At 44.4% G+C, this 23700-nt stretch overlaps 1 protein-coding gene across 1 annotated transcript; it reads right to left on the bottom strand.

Moving 5' to 3' along the window:
* Nucleotides 1-11210: 11210 nt before the first annotated feature.
* Nucleotides 11211-12101, bottom strand: LOC100758294 (late cornified envelope protein 1A). Its single transcript, XM_035451699.1, has one exon. It carries the CDS (start codon nt 11990-11992, stop codon nt 11459-11461), a length of 534 nt encoding a protein of 177 aa, XP_035307590.1. The 5' UTR covers nt 11993-12101; the 3' UTR covers nt 11211-11458.
* Nucleotides 12102-23700: the final 11599 nt, after the last annotated feature.

The raw sequence follows: 23700 nt of genomic DNA, 5'->3' as shown, positions 1-23700 counted from the left end.
GATTGGCAGCAGATACCCTTACCCACTGAGACATCTTGCCAACCCTAACTATATATATATATATATATATATATATATATATATATATATATGTTAAATATATATATTTAAGAAATTGTAAGTTATATATAATCTTCCATCCTCATGGAAGATTTGTCCCAAGATCTCTGAGATACTGAAATCCAAGGATGCTCAAATCTCTTCATAAAATGGAACAGTATTAGCATGTAATCATGCATAGCCTCTTAAATGCTTTAAGTCATCTCTAGATTGCTTACAATGCTTGATACAATATAAATACAATGCGAATGCAGTGCAAACAGTTATAGTGTATTGTTTAGGGAATAATGACAAGGGAAAAATCTGTACACATTTCCTATTGATGCTTTCATTCATGTTTTCTATCTACAGTTGGCTGAGTAGATGGCTAAAGAATCCACAGTGGGTGGCCTGTATGATGAAATGACTTAGAATGTAGTGACTGTTTGAATGCAGAATACAAAAGTCCTATGCATCTGATGAGAATTCCAGAAGGAAACATCAGAGTGGAGAAGAAATAACAGTTTAAAATTTTCAAGACAGAATGAAAGTCATGAATCCTCAGGAACACAAATCTCAAGGAAAAATGTAAAACATGTGAGGAGATGCACCAGATTACCTCTGCAAAAGAAAATTAGTCTTACAGCACCCCTTCAACCATTAATGTCAGAAAACATTGTAATCGCATCACCATGGATCCAGGGCCAAATTTCCCAGCCTGGAATTCTGTATTAAGCTAAAATATCATTTAATGTTGAGAACCAAGAATTTTTTTCATCTAAGAATGATCTTATCATTAATAGTGGCTAAAAAGAATTACCAGAATACTTAGTTCAGGAAGATAAAAACTGAATTTCAAAGGAAAGAATGATTGAAAACAATGGTAAGCAGCATGTGGTGGTTTGAATGTGAATGGCCACATAGGCTCATATATTTGAATGCTTGGCCCCTGATTTATGGAACTATCTGGGAAGGATTAGGGGGTGTGGCCTTGTGACCTTGTTGAAGGAGGTGTGTCACTAGAGGTGGATTTTATGGTTTCAAAAACCCACACCATTCCCAATGAGCTCTCTCTGCCCCCTGCTTGTGGATCAAGATACAATATAAACACAGTGCCAATAAGGCTCGAGGCACTCAGCCACTGCTTCAGCACCCTGCCTGCCTGCCTGCTGTCATGTCCCATGCCACGACTGATTGTCATGAACTCTACCTCTGAAACCATGAGCCCCAATTTAAAAGCTTTCTTTTGTAAGTTGCCTTTGTCATGGTGTTTTATCACAGCAATAGGAAAGTAAGTAACATAGGGAGAGGGAAAACAAAAATGTCAATAAAATAACAGGCCCTGAAAGTATAAAGCATCAGAAGTAATGATGGCTACTTTGAGGGCGTTAGGACAAAGCTTTGATGATAGATAACAACAAAATGGAAGACAGTGAGAAGATACTCAGGGTTAAAGTGCTCTCACACATGTACTGCCCCAGAGAGAAATGTCTTTTATACTTCACGTCTTAATTTTTACCTTATGCATAAGGCACAAAAGATGGTAATAAAATACTATACACAACTGAAACCTCTCTATGAATGACTTCTTCCCATCAAAGTTGGCTAAGGTATCTATCCAACACTAGACCCGCCTAGTGTCTCATGATAGGTGACCTGCCTAGATAATTTACTTCCAAATTCTCTGCTCCTTGTCTTGGCAGTGATGGTGATGATGATACAAAGTAGGAAAGAAATGGCAGAAGGACAATTACTGGGGAAGAAAAAGCAGCGCGTGTAAACACAAAACAAAGAAGGAAAGTGTCTAAGATTCTGTCCACAGCAGCTGCTGAGTGGTAAAGTGCTTGCTTCACAACCATGAGGATGTGAGTTCAGATCCCCAGCATAAATCTGAAACCCCAGCACTGGGGGGACATAGAGACATGTGAATTTCTGGAGATTTCTAGCCAAACTGATGAGTCTTGAGTTCAGTGAGAGGTCCAGTCTCAAATAAAAGTGTATAAGAAAGACACCTGATGTCATGATACATACAGGAATATAAATGAGATTTTCCATTTTAAAAAATCAGAACTTTGGGTATAATGCTCAGACTTAAAAGAGAGAGTGAGGAGTGAGAGAGACATAGAAGGGATGGGAGTGAACCAATGAATGGGAAAACAGAAGAGCAGAGTACAGAATGGAAGGTAACCTTTGATCACAAGTGGCAGTGCCTGACTGATGCCTACAACCCTGGGGAATGAGGAAAAGGCATGGGATGTGGAGCTTGAGAGATGCTTTGGTGACTGGAATGATATGATGTGGCACAATGCTGGATGGGACAAGAATTATTCAGTGGAGGTAAGTATGGTAAGGAATAGCGAATGGTGAATGACACGTGGGAATTTGGAGAAGACCCTAAAACAAGATCAATAGTAGCAAGAGACAATGTTGGTACCCTGGTTCCTTAAGGTGGGACATCTCCAATATGTTTGGAAAGAGCAGAGAGATCCAGCAGTTTCTAAATGTCATTATCCTAGCCTTGTAAGCTCAGAGCAGCTGAGGTTACCCACACATGATCAAACATGGTCAGAATTCCAGCATAGATGCAGGAGGGGCACAAGGCCCCACTCCTAGTTGAGGGGTTAGTGACAATTGATGATTGCTGAGGGAGAAAATCTCATTTTCCATTGAGGGTATAGCAGCTGGTAGGTTGTTCGTGCTCCAGTCCATGACCCCACACCTGTACTCATATGAATAGTACCAATTGAACTCAGTGTGTTATTTTAAAAAGAAAATGGTACATGAAGTTACATGGGGGGGGTGCATTGGGGATGAGATCCGGAGGAAACGGAGGTGAGGAGAATGGTGGCTAGCTAGGATCAAAATACTTTGTAAACATATGGGAAATTCTAAATAAATAAATAAACAAATTAATAAATGACAATATCATGTTTTAAAATGCCACAGTCCACTGTAGGATAAAGTTCCAGATGCTCTGGGAAACCACATAACGGTTTGCCTCATCTGTTCCCTGACTAGTTATGTGTATAATCTCACTTCTCTGACCTCCTTGAGGTCCATCCATGCAAAATTGTTTCCTACAAAACGCATATTCATCTTACTGCCCTCACTGTTGGTGTGGCTTACTTTAACTTAAATATTTTTTCTTATGTTCTCAGCTTGACCAACACTATCTTCAGCATTAAGTCCAACAATGCTTGTCGCCAATACCAGTGTGAGCAGTTACCTCTGTGTAGTGCTGATTTCATGTGATGGCTTCAAGGACTCATCACGCTACATTGTATTCAGCTCTCTCATTAAGACATTTTTGCATCATAAAAGTGCCATGGGTATGGTGCACTTTTAATGAATGAAAGGATATGGTGAGCTTTTAATGAATGAAAGATTACAGTGACAAATGAACAGATAATCTTGTAAGTGACGGGAACAGAAGGTGAAGGTTAATTCCTCCTAGCTTTCAGGATCGTATAATTGCACTTCAAACTGGCAGAAAAATGGTCTTTGGGGTAAAAAAGCAAGAAAAAATGGCCCTTTAACATTACAAACTCAGTTCACAAATAAGCAGACCTGACACAGTTGTATCACTGACAATAAAACACACACACACACACACACACACACACTGCCTCTCTGTGTGTCGGTGCTGTAGTGTATGTGTGTGCACATGAGTGTACGAAAGTGTGCATCCATGCATGAATGTGGAGGCCAGAACAAGATGTTCACCGTGTTCCCCTGTTGCTTTCCTCTTACTGCCTTGAGAACTGGAAACTTCCTTACCATTTCACCTAGGCTGGCTACCCAGAAAGCTCTAATAGGCTCCGCCTATCTCTGCTCCCCAGTGCTGGGGTTACAGGCAGGCATAGCCATGCCCAAATTTTACTTTTTGGTTTCTTTTATGCAGATGCTAGGAATTTGAACTCAATTTGTCTCTTCCACCGAACCATCTCCCGGGTCCTTCTAACAACATTCTTAACAAGGTGCATCCCTGAATAAGATAGATTAGAGGCCATTGTCCTCACCCTGGCCAGTATTTGTAAGAGAGGAGGTGACACTTGCCTTTCTAGGGCTGACTGTCATTTATCCCGCAGCAAGCTGACATGGGTCAGGTTTTTCAGGGCCAATTCATTGGAATCTGCTGCCTCATCATCCACAGCAGGAAGGATCTTTCTCTCTTACTCACTGCGATACCAATTTGCCTGTTTAACCCGTTCTGCCAAATGGGGGAGGAGCTGTTGTCCCTCGGATGGAACTTCTTGCTCTGTCTAATGCTGAGGGGAGGGGAGATAGACTATGCAATGGGAAAGAAGCCCCCTGTGACTTAACCTCCATAGATGACAACCTTTTACCTTCTGCAACCTTGCTCTGTCCTGCCTCTCTTTAACCTGGATTCCCAGAACTCAAGGTTTGAAAGCAGCCAGATGAGTTGCCCAGGTAAAATTCAAAGTGAGTTTGCTGACTTCATCTTTGACTTCATTTCAGAACTCAGCTTCTTCCTTCCTTCCCATTCCCGTCAAGTCACCCCTTAGGCTTCTCTTTTGCCAGGTTATTAATCCAATGTATACTGATCAGGCATCTGAAGTGTCCAATTTTCTATTTTTACACAGGCTTTCTGTGTTGAGTGAGACAGACCAGATCTGTTTTGTTTTTGTTCATAACCATCATTGTAGAAGGGAAAACACATCCATTGCCAAGGATTGGGATCACCTCCACAGAGTTCACCCGTCTTTATCTAGATGTTGCTAAATCAGTTTTCACAGGTTATGGGCATTTCCAGCCCCACATCACTGACTTTCAGTCATGCCCTGGCAGCTGCTGAAATGTAGCAAATCACGGGTGGGACTTGCCCTCTTCCTCTTCCACACATTCTTTCTTTCTCCACTTTTCTATCAATGTTATTGTCATTTCCTAGTGACCAGGCACAAAGCCCCAATGCCACCTCAGTTGGTTCATCTCCAAAAGCCCCAATGCTGTACCCAGTTCTATCTATTCTTTTCTCTGCTCAAATGCTTTCCCCATCTGTCATTTCCTTTTCTTACCCAATGCCAGGTTCCGATCCCTATCTCAAGCTTGGGTCACTGTAGCAGCTGCCTAATAACATAATCTTTCCAGGTTTCTAGAGCATGCTCACCACTGCAGTAGATGTTCTGTAGCTCGGCTTCTGCCTTTCTGAAGCCACCTGTGATCTGGTCTCTCTTCCCTCCTCTGAGGATGTGGGATGTATTTCTAATGCCCACCAATCCCTTGGATTTTCTTTCTCCTCCTTCTATCCAAGGTTTCCTCTTCTTCTCAGAAGTGCATAGTACAAAAAATGGTGTCCATGATGATGGTTTTGAAGTCAGAAATACCCTGTTTAAAACTTTGTCCTCTGATTAGAATCTGAGCCATCTTAGGGTAGTTCTATGCTTTCGTTTTCTTTCCAATAAACTGGGAACACTTGGTTTTCAGTAGAGTTTTAATTAGTGAATGAAAGAATGCCAAGTAAAGGACTATGAACTTAGCAGAAAACCTGTATACTGAGCAGCTAGAATTCCAGGTTTCTTTTCTAGTGAACACAATGTCCCAGTGCCAATATGACTGGAAGAACTCCTTAAATACTTGAAATCACAGATTGCCTGGTAAGGAAGAGCCCATAACCATGTGTTTTCTTGCATATCTCCCACATATCTGGATTTCATGGCCATGTGGGAACCAGTGGGGTTGTCATCCTCACAGTTGGCCGATTAATGGATATCAGTGTTCCCATGTTTAAAGACAAGTATTCCTACAGACTTATGTGTCTCCTAATAAGTCACCCTCTCTCTTTCCCAAAACTCAGCTCTTGTATTCCTCACACTGACTTTCCAGTATGTTCTGAGTCAGGCAAGCCCACCCTTCCTGCCTTGCTGTCCAGCAAGTCACAAGGCCTGTTGCTTCACTCCACACGTGTCACTGAAATAGAGGCGGCAGGTCCTCAGTGACATCATCTATTTGTAAACAGTGCATACAATGCACTACCTCTCAGGAATCATGGAATCTCAGAGCCGGATATGAGAGGCAGAGTAGGACTGTCCTTCAGAGCTTCCCCAACATGGGATGTCATCTGGACTCAGCTTTAAATAGCATGGATGAATCAATGGTGAACTTACGACTTTGCCTCTGAACAAATACCTTCAGCATCTGGTTGATGGGCAGATGCCACCATAGAGCACAACACTCAGTCATTGGGTCACTGATGCAGAGCAGTCAAGCAACAATTTCCTAAGAGCTTGGGTGTGTCCACAGAAGCCCAAGTGTTCCTTCTTCTGGGTGATGGTGGTTTCCAAGATTGCAGTAGGACATGGCACTGAGTGAATTCCATGGACTTTGATGGCTCCAGATCTCAATTTAAATCTGATTCCCTTCACTCATCTTCAGAGACCTAGGACATTCACTGACTGTGAAACTTTGTGCAAATTCCCTAAAGTCTCTGAATGTCAGTCTATTTGCACTTGAAAATTTGAGGAAATTAAAAGATATTTTTGAGGTTATTAAGATATATATATATATATATATATATATATCTTATATGTTCTCTCTATATATATAATCTCATGTCTGAAACAAAATTAGTGTTCAACAAATGTGAGCTATTTTGTGCTATTATTTTTACATTATACTGTCCCTTCTGAACCTAGAAGACATTAGGCTAAGGGGCCTTACCTAAAATGAACAGTAAACTCTATGGTCACAGAGCTTCCTATGCTAGTGCGGTTCACTCCAATGGCCACAGCCATGACCAAGAGGAGCCTGTGGTTCCTGGTCATGGCTCAGCAGCATAGATCAGGCCTATAAGAAGGTGAGTCCCAGGCTCCTGGTAGATGGTGAAAATGTTATCACCCAGCAAGGGAAGGCCAATGGTCTTCCACCAGAAAGAGAAAACTAAGGTGTTGTGAGGAGGAAGATGGAGAGGGGAAAGGAGTTGAGGGGAAGAGATAGGAAGGAAGGAAAGAAAGGGAGGAAGTAGAAAAGAAGGGATGAATGAAAGAAGAGAACGAAGTTTGAGCAGGACTGAACTCGAAGCTCCACAAGTTGCCAGTCCAAACCAGAGTCCCTGAGTGACCCTGGCCTGGTGGGAAAGGGCTGAGTCAGACTGGGATGGGGGGTGCGGAGGCAGGGGGTTGCTCTGGGGAGGAGCACAAGGTTGTTGACCACTTAGAGCAGACCAAGCTAAGCAGAACAATTAGGAGAATGATCTCTGGAATCTTACAGTCACCTCCATCTTGCAGGCATACCGAAGTATGAGCTTAACGTTAGTTTCTCTTCTGTAAAACAGACGTGGCAGCGCCCACCTCTGTGAGTCATTACACAAAGTAGATGAGACTGCCAACGCCGAATCCTTAGAATACGCAGAACGGTCGATGTGTTCTTCTTCAGGCGTGAGCCTCCGAGGGGTAGCATAAAGGGCAATAAAACAAGAAAAATGAAGACACGGATAAAGAAATAAATAGGAAAAGAAGCGTTCATAGGAGGTAGAAGCTTTATTATGACGTCTTCGGAGGACAATCAATTCAGTAGACTTATTTTGAACACTGTTGTGCACAAGCCCCTGCCCATAGCATGGTCTGAGGTCCCACCCTTGACTTGTGTATTCCCTGGGAAGAAAATCAGCATGAGGGGACAGGCCTGAGAATAGGGTGACGTTTCTGAACATCCAAGTGTTGGGGGACCGGACTCCGAGACCGGTCCTGCCTATTACTACTATGGAGGACAGGGTGGTTGCCGCAGAGAGAGGGGCCGCTGTAGGATGTCAGCTGCTTGGGAGCGGCTCCTTGGGTTCTCAGCAGCCACCGCAGCAGCCAGAGCTCTGGTTGTTGCAGGAGCGTTGGGACCTTTGGCTTCCTCCGCAGCAGCAGCTAGAGCGCTGCCGGCGGCGCCTCCTGGGAAAGCAGCAGCAGCCGGTGGAACTGGAGCCGCAGCAGCCGGAGTCACCGCAGCAGCCACCGCCCCCGCAGCAGCCGCGGCCACAACAGGAGGAGGAGGGCGCGGGGGCGGGAGTCGGGGCGGGGCATGGGGCGGAGCTCTGGGAAGACCCTTTGGAAAAGCCTTTGGCGCCCTGCTGAGACATCGCTGCGTTTGGTCAAGGAGAATCTGAAAGAAAGACAATCTTTCAAAAAGCCCGCCTTATCTTTCCAATAGAAGAAGTCAGAATTTTTGACTTTTTCCTTAAAAACAATTCAGTCTGGCTTGGGGCAAGAGGGTTGAGAGAATGGAAAGAAAAGAAGGGAATCAAAGAAACAAACCCCAATAAGGAGCTTCTGGCTGCAGAGGCACAACACAGGAAACAATACGCAAAGAATCAATGCAGTTTCCCTAACTGGCATAAGGCCCATCCAAGGTCTCCATGGGAAAATAAAGAGGATATGGCTGCAGTGTGTCTGCATGAATCAATCAAAAATCTTCTAGCTCTCTCCCTTTCCCCACTTGTACTTGAACCGCAGGGCTTTTTCCAAGTGGTGATCTCCATCAATGTTGTATAACTACTGCATCCGTCAGAAAACACTCAAATACCACCTTCGTTCCCACCCCCTCTTCAGTATAGAGTCTCTGAAAACACAAGAGCATGTCCTGCACATTCTCTCTTGTCTGTCCCCGGCATTATAAGGAAAAGGCAAATCATGGTAGAGACTAAAGACGTGGGTTCTAGTCACAGTTCCTTTACAGACTGGGGAACCTTTCCAAGGTTAGCTCCATGCCGGGCCTTTTCATCTTCATAGGCAACACAAAAGGCTGGCCCACTAGAAGCTCAATTCCTGGGCTGTCTTCCCACAGCTACTTTCTGGCTGTGTCCTACTTCTCCCTTCTGTCTTCTGCTCTTCCCAGCTTCCTCCCCCCAGACCTTGCTTGGATACTTACTAGACCTTGGCTCCACAGGAAGACTCACTCAGTTCTCCAACTGGAACTTGCCACTTGCTAGGCAGAAGACTGAACAGCATATGGCCAGAGAACCTTTTATAAGATTCCAAAAAGTCGGGTCCTTGGGAGGGGCCCATTTCTCAACAGACATGCTCAGCTGACACTTACATCCCAGAGGCATTCATCACTCAGACAGCACTGTAGGTGGTGCACGTGGATGTCCAAGTCACTTCACAGAGGTGCCAGGATTGCTGCGGTGTGTTTACTTTCCAAACAGGACACTGTTCATAGCTGGGAGGGCTGTGTGGATGCTCAGAGGAGGCCCGAGGCTCAAATGAAGAGAGGTCTGGGGTCCTTTCTGCTCTCTTAAGCACCACACACACACACACACACACACACACACACACACACACACACACACACCATGTTATGAGGGGAAGAGAACACAGGCACCTTTCCACTTTCTCACACCATTCATTTGTAGCCATCTTCTTATCATTTATTGTCTTATTTGCATCTCTATGGCCTTTTGGTCTTGTCTTGTATGGCAGGCTGCAGGCTGTGTGATAAACTCTCTGGGCTTGTCTAGACACTTATAGAGATAGTTGGATGAAGATGATCGAGGGGATGGAATGCCAGTGGTGATTTCTTCCTGTCACTGTTGACAAGAAGAGAAACACAGGCAAAGTTAAGGGACCATTAAGCCCAAAAGAAGTCACTTCATCATATTCCCATAATGCAACCCTGGTGGATCTCAGACAAAAAAAAAATGGGTGAGAGGTGTGGACCTATTGAAAAAATAGCAAATCAGTCCATGGACCTCCTGTTTCTGATCTCACCTCCCTTAAGGATAGATTTTCCCTGGGACTACTACTGTCAAAGAAAGGGAAAAAAGAAAAGGATAAAAGAGCAAAGAAGCAAGAAGAGGAGAATAAAAGAACAGATGGCTCAAAAGTTCCCGAGGTAATTGTTGCTTTTGATTAGCTGATTTTTCAAACTGGAGGAAACTTTTTCAGTCAACTGCCTCCAAAGTGTCTGTCAATCATTGCAACTACGTGGCCATAACAACCATGAGGATGAGACATAAGAGAATCTAAGACTAAGAATCCAGGGGTTAAGAGTGAGAGACAGGCTTTGGGGTGCATGTACCGGGTGTGGCATGAGGAAACAGACAAGGAAAGACAAGTCATAGACGATACCCGTTTCATTTACCATGGCTTTAGAGCCTGATTAACAGGTTGCCTACTGTACCTAGAGCACCTCTCGGCAAGGAGAGGTAAGACATTTCCAAAAAATGAGATCAACATTAGAAAAGAGAAGGAAGTAATGAGGTAATAATGTAGATGTGTGTTCTCCTCAAAAAACTATGTGAAAGGTGAAGGAAAAACAGGGTGATAGGAATCAACCCGAAGAGAGATCAAGCAGCTACTGACTGAATGGACCCCTTACATCACTGTTAACTCTTCTCAAAGGAGGGGGTGCCTGCTTCTTGTTTAGGAAAGTTGACTTGCAATCATCTCTTCTATCAGAAACATTTTTAGTATCTCCCGAAGAAACCATCCCAGTCTCAGAGAAATATTACATCAACAACCAAGCTCAGTGACTGAAGTACCCTTGACTCCCTTGCACACACATGTACACACATACATGTACACACACATGTACACACACGTACACACACACACACACACACACACACACACACACACACACACACACACTGCTGCCACCACCACCACTATGTGGGGATAATCTTTGGCTGAGATGACATCTTTGTTCTCTAGTTAGACCCAAACCTAAAATTCTAGAGTCCAAGAAAAACATTTTACATTTCACAGCTGTCTCCTCAGCTAATGCCTCTAGAAATGCTGCCCTCTCTGATTTCCTGTCTGTCCACTAATAATAATCAGAAAGCAGAGTGTCTACTCACTAGAGCCCACAGTGGGCACTTCAGGCAATCTTATTCTCCATAATTAAGCGGTAAACTTTTCCAAACCGCAGCTCTCTCTTGAAGGACATCCTCTCAGAATGGGGCTTTTCTGGGTACTACTGGCTTCACCTCATCCCACTCCCAGTCCCCCTCGTGCAAGGTAAGGAGTAAGGGCACAGGTCTCAGGCATAATTCTTACTTTCAAGCTTGAAGTTTCCAAATTCAGAGCACTAAGTGAACGTTGGTTCTCAGAGTTTTTAAGTGGATTCAGTGGCAAAACATGCACTTTTGATAAAGAAAGGGAATATGGGGCTTTGTGTGGAAACGGGGATGGAAGGCCTAAACAAAACAGCATTGGGAGGCCACGATATCATGAATCAAAAGCTTTATTGTTACCCAGAAAAGAACTTCGGAGCTGAGTTTTCAGCATCTCATCGCCAAAGAGAAAAACCAAAGCCAATTGAGACCTCAAGACCTCGCGGTAGATGAGTTTTGTGGGGATGAAGAAAAGGCATACAGAGAGTTACAGAAGTGTTTCTGCAGGAGAAGAGGAGATACTGGCTGGCAGGTCTTCCTTCCATCAGGTCAGCGCCGCTCTCCCTGGTCCTCTTCCCCAGGTTAGCAGCAACCTCCAGAGCAGCAGCCAGAGCCCGAAGACTGCTGGCTGCTGCTACCGCTGCTGCCGCCGCCACCGCTACTGCCACAGCAGCTGCCGCCACTGCTGCCACCACTACTGCCGCCACAGCAGCTGCTGCCGCCACTGCTGCCACCACTACTGCCGCCACAGCAGCTGCTGCCGCCACTGCTGCCACCACTACTGCCACCACAGCAGCTGCTGCCACCACTGCTGCCGCCACAGCAGCTGCTGCTGCCACTGCTACTGCCACAGCAGCTGCTGCCACTGCTGCTGCCACAACTACTGCCACAGCAGCTGCTGCCACCGCTGCTACTGCTGCTACAGCATCCAGAGCTGTGACGTCGGCGACGGAGAGAGAATCGGGGCTTGTGATGGCTCAGGCAGCAGCTGCCACCTCCAGAGCTGCAGCAGCCCCCGGAGCTGGAACCACAGCAGGAAGAGACAGGGGGGCACTGGGGAGTCTTGCACTTGGGAGGAGGAGGTGGGCACTTTTGCTGGCTCTGCTGGCAGGACATCTTAAAAGGAACTGGATAAAACTGAAAGATAATGCAGGAATTTTAAGTTCAACAAGCCCAACTTTGCTTTAAACTCTGAACTATGCTTTCACAATATTTTACCTCTACGATGATCAGGTCTTTTAAAACCCTATCTCCTACATTCACTCCCAAAATAAAAAAAATACAAAGATCCCAATATAGGCACGTCATCCTTTCAAATGAATTCATTGCAAGGTAAAAAAAAGTTACCAATCACAATCTTCCACTACCTTCCCTTTTCAGACAGACCCTTCCCTCCAAACCCTCCTTTTCCCTTGTTCATTGCCAAGATTGCCCTCGGCTCCACCCAGAGCCCCTTTCCGCCCAGAAAACCAGCACCAGAGTCGCTCTGGCCTGGGAAATGTTCTACCTCACACAGGCACTGGAACAGATTGCTCGGGAAGCAATGGACTGAGGTGCTGTGAGAAGCTTCTGCCTTTTATATAGTTCTGCTCTGACCTAAGAGCCCCATGTGTGGGATACTGATAGCATCTTTCATGAGGGCTATGGATGACTACCTCCCCTTACATCCCAAGGACCCAATTCCTCCCTCTTTAAGCATCTGAGGTATTAATGCACAGAAAGAGTCTCTGAAGATTGCAAACCTGTGTGATGGTGATAGAACATTGCATACTACATACAGCACCCATCTGTCAATCTCACAAGCAGCTCTGCTATGCTCCCTATTTCCTGCGCTAAGCCAACCCAATTCTAGGCCTCAGAGGGCAAAGATATGATCTCTTTGTTCCTTAGAACAGGAAATGGAGGGGAACATTCCCAAAATGGTAATTAAATGGTGCTTTTAGAATAAGGACAGGAATCCCAAATAAAAACCCTGGCCCTGGCCCTAGACAATAAACTAATGTGGCTCTTTTCATTCTTCTTCTTCTTCTTCTTCTTCTTCTTCTTCTTCTTCTTCTTCTTCTTCTTCTTCTTCTTCTTCTTCTTCTTCTTTCTTCTTCTTCTTTTGGCTCTTTTCATTCTTAGATGGTGCCATGACCTTGACCAAGAATGCTGGATATTCTGATGATGCTATTTCAGGTAGGTCTGGTGCAGATGATGTTGGTAGTTGGAATTCTCTCCTTGTCAGAATTTGACATACCAAAAAAAGTTCATGAGCATTTGCACTGATAAATCCCTTCAAGTGGGCAGAAGTTGTTGAAGGCTGACCAGAGGTAGAGGGACAAGGTGTATACAAAGGGTGAAGCCAGAGGAGAAAATTCAGCCAAAGTTGCCAGAAGTGGACCTTCAGCTATGGTCATCCCAAAGGGAAAAGCTGAGAAATCCCTTTTCTCATAAATGACCTTAGGTGGAGAAGGCTGGCAAGGGGGCCTAGCGGATTGTGCAAGGAGCTTTTGAGTACCTATGATGGAATACAAAACTTACTTTTCTTACAAAGAATGTTCCATGGGTAGGTTAAATGCCCAGGAAAGCCAACGTTGACTGAGCTGAGAGATTGGTCGTTAAGTGTCAGGTTCATAATGAAAGTTGCGGAGGGAGAATGGAAGACTGAGAGAACAGCCATGTCTGGGGTCCATGCCTGCATTAGTGTCTTGCAGTGGGAAGCACCATGGCTCAGTCATAACCCACATTCCAGGTCCAGCTTCCAGCTTTGCTCTCTCCACCCATGCATTCTCAAGCAACTTGCTTAATTGTCTCTGTAAAACTGGGCTAATAACAGTCCCTAGCTGACTAAGTAAGGCAATCCGGGTAAAGGGCTCAGATCAGAGCTAGACCCGGAGTATAAAGTATATCTTTAGAAAGAATCTGCATTGAGGTGCTCATGTGCCAAATGACACCTATCAATACACACAATCTATGATTCTATGTATCAGTTTAAAAAATACAAAGCTATGAAAAGCTATGGATTTTCAGATGTAAAAATAATCAAATCACTCTAGATTCCATTATTTCTGTATTATATTCTCAGTATCAAATTAGTGATCTGCCTCTTTTTGAAACCAAAACTACTTGAGATGAGAAAAGAAGTTTATCTTGAAGGGCCATTTGCAGACTGAGCTAATAGTCATTAAGCTCTTGGAATAATGCCTAGCACGTAGCCCAGGAGCCCTGACGCCACATGTGTTTTCTGATAACAAAAGATTAAGAGTATTTACTTGTCAGTGGTAGATGAGATTATATGGAGACCATACTCATAAAAATAAAGTCACTTGTAATTCCATCCCCAAACATTTCACTTTTTTCCTTCCTTTAATTTTTACTATGCATCATTTTAATGATCTGTGTTTTGTGTTGATTTTTCATCATTGTCATCATACTCTTTATGTAAGGGGTTTTCCTATTAAATTTTCAATTAACATTTTACTGGGAACATTACGCCATGTACTCCTTTTGAAGTTTGAATGTCGGAAGGTCATTTCACAGTCAGCACAGTCTGGCCATGTGGTCAGAGACATTAACTTCTAAAACGGGCTCCATGTTTGAGTTTCAGCTCCTCACCTACCAGCAAAGTGACTTTGAACAAGTTATTTTAGCTGTCTCCCTCACAGACCTCATTTGTGAAATGGGAAAGAAATAGCATTAATCTCCCAGGGTCGTTTGCAGAGTGACTAACATTCATAAACCTCTTAGAATAGTACCTAGCTTATATAAGAAGTACTTGATAAATATTAAGAAATGAAACCTGACATCATTCTACTTCTAAAAGTTCATAGCACAGGGGACAGATAGGGCTTAAATACCATGAGGTGGAGAAACAAATAGGCTGCTTCAGTTGCTAGGTCTCAGCAAGAACCAACCCCCCCATGCTACCATCTTGCTGAGTAATGTAAAAGAATGCAGAACACTGCTCAAATTTCTAGAAAAAAGAAGCTCGGTAGAAACTAAAGGAATCATATGTCTAATACATGAGTAAGGTGAAGTTTAAAAGGAGCAATTCCATCTGCTTACAGTTATCTGGGTATGTGTTTGTCCAGCTGACCATGCAAATAAGATAAGATCTTTAAGTTCAGAAATCTCTGAGAGACCTAACTCAGTGCTCTGTAGGCAATAGATGCTCAGTTTTTATTTCCTCATCTGGTTGAGTTTGCCATTCAGAAAAGATGACAGATGTCTCCAACAAACCTAGACTAAGATTTTTTTTAACAACTTTCAGGGGTAGAATGTTGACTGCTATTTATAGATGATGATTCTCAACCCTAGAGGCTACAATATTCTCTAAGAGCTCGATGGGTGGTTCTAATGCAAATCAGGTCGGAGAACCATTGGTTTAGGTCAAAAGAAAGCTGAGACTGGAAGATGGAAGGAGGCTTCTGCTGACTCACACAAGGTTAGAGATGGAATTGGACTTTGAACCCAACTGTCAACTGTGTCATCATCACTCTGCCTTCTAGATGAAAATTTAGTTCTTCATGTTTTTTTTTTTCCCTAACAGGAGTTACTTTTAAATGGTCATCCCTCTAAATGGTGGGCTCTATGGCTGGCATTTGAAAACATCTTGGGGAAAATAAATATCTCTATGGAACATTTCCTTTTAATCACTTATTCCTGAACGAATGCAGTGTGATATACACAGCATTTACACTGTACTTGGTATTTTAGGTAACCCAGATGTGATTGTAAATATATTAGAAGAGGTACATAAGTCAATGCAAATAGTTTTCCTTGTATATAAGAGACTTGAACATGATGGAGGGGCAAAGTGGGATCCACAGGAAATCCTAGAATCAATCCCTGGGGATGCCTGGAATTTGTTTACTGAACATGGCTGTCGATGTTGGAGTGAAAATAGTAATACCTATGTTGACTCATGAACTGAATCGCAGATCTCAGAAAGTCATCGTGATCTCTACTTCCTTCAACAACTAAGAATGAAGTCTCTGTCTGAAAAAGATTGCCAAGCATTGTCAAGGAGACATGCCCCAAGGTGCCTCCTCTGGACAGCACCACTGTAATGACTCTCCTGTGGCTCAGAAGTCAAGCCTTGCCCACACCTGACTTATCACATCTAACTCACAAGAGATTAATGACATCAATGAGATCCAAATGTGGTCCTAACAAGTACATCTTTCTGGAGGAAAAACCCTGGAAGAAGCGGAAGTGGAGGTGCAATCTGGACTTCTGAGCAGGAGACTGTAGAAGGATCTCAGACATTGATGGTGAACAAAACTAGACTGTCCCATCACACCATATGAACACTTCCATTCTTGAACAGACATGGAGGGTAGTCCTTGAAAACCTTTCCATGTCTTCCCTTTCACTGTGTTTCTCTGTACCAATCCTGCCCTGGGAACTGGTTCTAGAGGGCAGGGGCTGGGCACAATGTCACTCTGACCCTCCACATGCTGATCCAGGCTCTGACATGGTAAATGTGATTTTGTTTATCTTATTTTCAATACTCATGATTGCCTTTTATGTCTCTGCTAGTCAATGATGCCCACCCACCCCCATTCCTCAAACCCACAAATGTATTGCCGTAAAACAAAAGAGACTCGGAATGTTTGATTAAGTTAAAAGAATCTTGAGATGGGAAGACCTTCTTGGATTATACAGGTGGGCCTAATGTCATTATGACTATCCCTGAGAGAATCAAGCAAGAGGGTCAGAATCAGAGAGAGAAGATATAACAAGAAAAGCAGGTATTGGAATGAGACATTTTGAAACTGTAGGAAGGGTCCATAAGCCAAAGAATGTGGGCTACCTCTGAAAGCTGGCAAACACAGAGAGCTTTCCTCTTGGCACAGCTAAGGGATGTCTGGGTAGAAAGATCTCTAGAAGTTCTACTGTGAGGCAACAAACCCTGTTTTCCTCCTCCTTGGACACTGCTATCTCCAATAAATGAATGTTTGGGACATAGACAGAAATGGGGGCACAAGAGGCTGACTCAGAGCTGCTTGGAGACCCAGGTGTATGTTTGAGTGCTTCCTAGAAAAGCCCCACCTCCACCCGGCCCCAAGCCAGTCCAGCTCAGCCTGGCAATGTGTGCCTGGTCCTTGTTCTCCAGGGTGCTCATAGGCAGATGTGGTTTATCTTCTCTGAGGAGCATTACCCTATCTGGAGCCTGAGGCAGGAATGCTCTAGGATCCTCTGGAATGAGTAACCGGAGAAAGGAGGATCCCTCCTCTTGGAGAATAAATAAATACGTGAGCAGATGCCCAGAATGAATAAAAATAGCCAGTGAGGCTCCTGGGAGCTCGTGCACTGGGGCATCTTGTTTTCTCAGCTGGGGATGAAGTGGCATACTCAGGAGCAGTGGGGAGGGGCTGCTGCATAGGAGCCAAGCACACCAAGGCAGCAGCAAAGGTTTCACTGTCTAGCAGGTGACACTTCCTCTGGGGAACACAGCTGACTCTCACAACTGCACAGAGCTTTATGTCCTTATTTGCCATTGTTAGAGGAATAGCAGAGATTTTTTAAAAAATATATAGTTACCACTGGGAACTGAAGAAAGCCAGGCCTGGGGTAGGCAGTGAGACGGCAGGGTGGTACCGTCCGTCATCACCCCCTAGGATTCCTAAGAGTCAACATCCCAGTAGAGAGTTCCCACTGAACTAACTGTAAGGGGAGCAGACTCTGATGGGTAGGGAACAACACCCAGCTAAGGTTAATTAGATGAGTGGGATGTAGAGTGAGTTACAACAGTGTAAATAGTACACTGGTTCTATTTGTTTTAGACTTTAAATACTTCTGTACAGCATATAAATGCATTTACACTAAGTGGAGCTGTATCGAGATACCAACGGTTATTTCCGAGTGGGAAATCACACACATTTTATTTCATTTTGCTTACATGTGCTTTCTAATCCTCATTTATTTATGCAATTGATTTATTAGTAACTTTTAAATTCAATTTTCTTTAAGTTAGCATTCAGATAACTGCACCAATCAAAAAAGTTAGAGTAGTCCCCACCAGAATGACATTTGGGATTCTACTCAATTTTTGTTTTGAGTTTCTGTTAGCACTAGACAACATGCTTGTCACTGGAAATACAAGGATGGAGTTGTTACCCATAGCCATGTCTCTGATGGTCAGAACCCCTCTTCTTGCCTATCTGACCTCATGGGTTGTTTTTCTGTTGAGTACCAGAATATGGAGCTAAAGTATAGCACATACCCTAGGAACACGTGCTGAGGACAACCATGCTTCAAGAAGGAGGCCTGGAGGGCTGTGTGGGAGGACCACAGTGTTGGTGTCAGAGCATGATGATAGCTCATGTAACCTAGCCCTGGACTCCAACAAGGGCCTAAGGATGCTGGGTTTTCCAATTCTTTGTACATCAAATCATGGCTGTCTAATACTAGGGACTTGTTACTGAATGAATTAAAAGTTAGCTCTCCACCTCAACCCATGCAAAGATACCATCTTCACTGGAGATCTCAAAGCTCAATTGATTATGTTCACACCCCAGACATTAACGATATTTAATTTGACTTTGTACAACTGAAGCCTATGTCCAGAGCACATGGCAGACTTTGTAAAGGGAAGGAAGAGAAAGAGGGAAGAAAGAACGAAAAGTAGGAGAGGAGGGCTAGAAAACAACAGATGGGATGTAAGTGACAAGTAGCTTTCCCATTGTGTGCCGTTCCACTACTTCAGGTGGTGGTGAGTCTGTTGGTTTTAAAAAGTGAGCCAATGTGACACCTGCCTGACACACACACACACACACACACACACACACACACACACACACACACACACACACACACACTTATAGATTCCAGCACCAGAACTTATAATTGCAGTTGGAGCTGCTCTTTCTTCATCTCTTTTCCTTTGATGCTGGATGCTACCCGCCCACCATGCACACTCCAGTTCAAGGCTGAACCTGTCCTGCCATGCCAGGACTTCCTTGGCCTGATCAGCCACGCTTCTGCCTCTGGTGCACAAGCAGAGTGTGACTGAGTCATGTTTTAGGCATCTGGACAATTTCACAGATGCCTAAAGGCTCTGAGTTAATGATGAAATGGCCAAGAATTTCCTCCTGTCTTTGTGGGAATCCTTTCCATCAAAATTCAATAGAGTCATTGAGAACTGTATCTATCCTAGGGTTGCAGACTATTCCATCCAATGGACTCAGGCTTGGACCTTCCTTCCTTTATTCCCCTCTCCTATTCTCTCTCTCTCTCTCTCTCTCTCTCTCTCTCTCTCTCTCTCTCTCTCTCTCATGCAAACACTCAGTATTCACAAATCTTCTCAGTCTTTTTAACGTCTTCCTAAGACACCCATTGCTGCCATGTGATGATCTCCATTCTCCTCCCAGGTCCCCATCCTTCACCCTTCCCTCTGACGATGTCAGCCACTCCACTGACTATGAGCTGGGTAGAGTGGGCAAGTTGTTAAATGCTGCAAGGCTCCAACTTCATGTCACACCCCCACGCTCCCTTAATTTCAATATGGTCAATAGGGTAGGCAGTTACAAGAATGGCGATATAAAGGACATGCTGTGTTGGAGTCAACTGTTTACTGCAATTGTTGCATACAGTACTACCACCAGTGCCTCCCTGAAAGCTGCCTCAACTTTATCAGTAAATGGTCCCAAGATCCAAGGTTAGGAGCCATCTTGGCTCTCCTTATTCCTCATCCCATGTATAATGATACACATGGATTTTTTCCTCCCATCCCTACTTCCTCTTTTCTCCAGATTCTTCCCATCTGTCTAAAAGATGAAGAGAGTCTGAGCATACTTGAAACTTTTGATGACTTCCATGATATCTCCAAAGAAAAATAAAAATCAAATTCCTCCAAATGGTACCAGGTCCTTAATGATTTAACATCTTCTAAGAAACTTCTACCCTCGAAGTCCCCATACTATGTAGGTGTTACGGCATGATCAAAGTTTTTACAACCCTGAATGCTCCCAGACGCAACCACACCTTAGGGATAGCCTCTTGCTTTCTTAGTGTGCTCTTCAGGCTCCTGCCAAAGACTGTGTCTAGGAAACCTGTCCAGGCAGACCCCAGCACTACTGCTACAGAGTGTGCCTTAGAGGAATGCCTGTCATGCTCTGTTCTGTGCACACCAGCCCTTCCTGTTGAATTTAGGTCTTTCCCAGTCTAGGGTGGCAGGCTTGTTTCTTCCACATGGCTCAGCATATCATTAAAAAACCCAAGGAGACCTTCTGAAGGTCTGACCTCAACTTTGCTAAGGACAGGTGCCTCCAGTTATTCATCACAGCACCCTCAAGGCCAAACAAGGCTCATAGCATTCAGCAGATAGTTCTCAGATGAAGAAAGAACCAGTGGAGGAATGAGAGCTTGTCGTCATTGTCATAGAGGGAGGAGGCCCACATGGGGCCAGTGTGGCTGTGGCACAGCAGGTTGTTCTGACCTTGACTCAGCCTGATTCAGTTGGAAATTGTGACTGAAGTCACTTCTCAGCATGTTGCTTTGGTCTCCCAGGGATGCTAGGGAAACACCGGAAGTTTGAATTCCTTCCTAGGTAAATGAGGTGACATCAGGTCCAGCTTGAGCTATTCTTAGACTTCTCAGGTCACTGGGAGTCCATCAGGTATCTCAGCCATCTCTCGTTATCCAGAGACTGACTCAAGAAGTCAGGACAGGTGCTCCATGCCACAGCATGTCCTTCCTACTGCCTCTCTTCACTACCTCCCTCACTGACCACATCAGGATGGAGGGAGTCTAGGGTGTGGCATGAAATGGAACCTTGCAGTACCAAACAGAGTATCTAGTCTACTCATCTGAGTGCCAGGGAGATCTGAGGAAGCCTTATGGGAAAATTAGAACCTGATTGATTTCTATTGCTGAATCTACCCCGCCCCCAAACATGCATTTCAGACAGGTGCCTGAGGTGAGCAGGAAATGGGTCTCTAATTTGGTGGCTCAGTTACTACTCCTCTAAGGAGGTTACTGTGTGGAATTCCTTTGGATGAGCATTCAGAACTTCTGTCATTTCCTAGCATACACTAAAACACCCTAGTGACCACAGTCTTGTGAAAAAGACAGAACTTGGATCCTGGGCCATGCTTCCGGCACCAAAGAGCGCCGATAGTTATAGATTTGTGGTGTATTAGTAAATCCCAGAAGATACATGGAACATGGCATAGAGTTACTAAATATTTGCAGGAAGAAGGAAATGGGACAGAATGAAAGAAAGGAGAAAGGAAGCTAAGTCAGGTACTGTACTTGAATTAGCTGCCATCAAGCTGATGGAGGGAGCAGTGTGAGCCTGTCTGAACACTGCACAACCCATGCACGAGGAAGAAGCCAACTTCTCAGACATCTGTTACCCCTTACCAACCCCAAGACTCTTGGACACAAATGCTCATTTACTTGAATAGAAAGTCTGTTGAGTCAGAAAATGTCATTCTGTAGGTGCCCTTTGTGGCACATAAGCAGTACCCTAAAACCTTTTCTTGTTGTATCTTCCAGCTCTGTCCATTTTGGGTATTTTCCATGAGCATCTTTCCCAATAGTCTTCTGTTGGACTACAGAAGCACCTTGTCTCAAAAAGCGCCAGGCTCAAAAGTACTTTGTGCCTCAGTTACCAAGATGATGTTTTTCAATGGGAACCAGGATGTGGGAGAGTGAATGCATCCTATCAGGAGAGGAAGACATGAGGGACAGTGCTGAGTAACTCATCTTTAAAGCTGAGCAAGTTTGGCTGAGTAAATACAGTAAAACAAAATTAAATAGGAAAGAGAGAAACCTGGTCCCACCTCCCCGAGTCTCAGCTCAACCCTGTCAACACTACAACCTTGAACACTTTGTATTCCTTCTTTGAACCTCAGTTTTTATCAGCAAAACAAATGCTTATCATATGCTATCTAATCAAATGAGATCACAAATAGCAATGTCCTTGGTGAGTCATGAAGTACTATGAAAATATAAGCTGGTAATAATAATGACAAAAACACAATCAACTAATGACGATGTGATAATGAACTTGTGAATGTGTTGTCCCTCGTATAACCTGAAGCATTATGTGACATCACTGGTTCTAGAGGCCAGAGAGTAGCAAATCTTCTCATAGAAGAGACTGGCAGGTGAGAGCAGAGAATCAGGGACACTTCTGGGCATTGCTGGTGCCTACCTAGAAGTCAGCACTAAGGAAAAGCACTCCAGGCCCAAACATAGCAAGAATATGTCTGGTGGCCATTCTCTGTGACCCAGATTGAATCCCACAAAATTTCTCTGACGGCTGGAGAATGAGTACTTTGGCCTCCCTAGCTGGTTCTGCAGGCCCTCAGGAAGCAGAATGTCAAGTGAGAGAGAATCTGGACTTGAGAAGTCACTCTGCCTCCCAAGACCAGTGTAACCTCATGTGCACAGGGAAGAAGCTGGATGAGATGACCTCAGCAGGTCCACCCCACAGGAGTGGACCTGGTGGAAATGTCTCTAGGGGCTCCCTCACATTCCCTCCTTGGGAACCTATGGTCTATGGAACTGTAGCCAACATCAGAACATCAGCAACACCTACCAAGTCAAGTCACATATAAAAGCCACCTGCAGCTGCTGTTGGCACTCAGTTTTGAGAACAAAGGAAGTACCAACAGAGTGCCAGGAATTGTGTGGATCTGAAAGACATGCCTGAGAAGAACATACAGCCTCTGTCTTTATTACAGAATGAAGGCAGGGCTTTAGTGTACAAATACCTAAGCACACATGAGACAATGTGCCAAGTGCTGTTGGTGCTCCCAGAATACCTCAGTGATGGAGATAACAGAGGATACTCTGTTCTCATTTCAGAGTCCCATGCTGCTCTGCCAGGGGACAGATGCCTTCCTACCAGCAGCCTGTCTGCACCCCAAACTTTCTAAGCTAGGAGCTAGATTCTCAATACTGGCATCGAATATCCAGATTACCTGGGACAAATTATTTAGCTTCTAGGATCCTCGGTTTTCTCATCCGTAAAGGGGGAATAATTGTGGTGCTTCATTTACTCACTAATAAAACAACAACAAAAAAAAACAAAACATTTTTCCCTGAAAGATACAACTGGTCCTAGGCTTTGGGGACTCACTTTGAGGGCACAGTAGCAAGTAGAGATGTGTCTACTGATCTTCATAACTGAAGGTTCACTGGGACAAATACTGAGCAAGGACACAGTATGAGCTCAAAGTCTGTGGAGCTAAAGAATTGCAGGGAGACGGACCTGCCACGATCACTTCTGAGGCATGTGAAAGTGTTCCTTAAGCCTCAAAGCATTTGCCCATCTAGCCTGTGTCTGTTACCTCTCCCACTCAAAAAATCTGAAGTCAGAATATGAGAAAGATAAACAGGAAAACAAGCAACAACCCAGACACCATCCTGCACACACTTTTTCACAGTCTCTCCCAGTGCAAATATTATCTTACCAGACCAGGACAGGGATGTTTAGAGGCTAACTACTAAGCCTCAGGTGACATAGCTCAGGGATCAGACACAAAGGTCAAGCAGGTGTCTCTCTGCCACTGCCCAGTAAACATGAGAGTGATTCTGCTTGCTGTTCCCACTTCCACCCTGCTCCTCTGCTTCTGGTGATCTGGGAAAGAACAGATGCACTCCCAGGCAGATATGAGGAGGAAAGAGAGTTTCCTCCATTAGTAAGGTGGGGAGCGGTCCTGTGCCAGAGAGTCCCATCTCCACCTGCTCAGATGTTTGTCCCTATTCCAAAGGTGATGTCTTGGTTGAAGATAAGTACAGTCATGCTATGAGCTGAATCCAGCTCAGCTGTGGTGGACACTGAGTGGACAGATACAAAAACTGATGTTCAGAGGGGAGCTACATAT

Source organism: Cricetulus griseus (assembly GCF_003668045.3).
Source record: "Cricetulus griseus strain 17A/GY chromosome 1 unlocalized genomic scaffold, alternate assembly CriGri-PICRH-1.0 chr1_0, whole genome shotgun sequence".
NCBI classification, from domain to species: Eukaryota; Metazoa; Chordata; class Mammalia; order Rodentia; family Cricetidae; genus Cricetulus; species Cricetulus griseus.
This window is presented reverse-complemented; position numbering and strand designations above follow the sequence as displayed.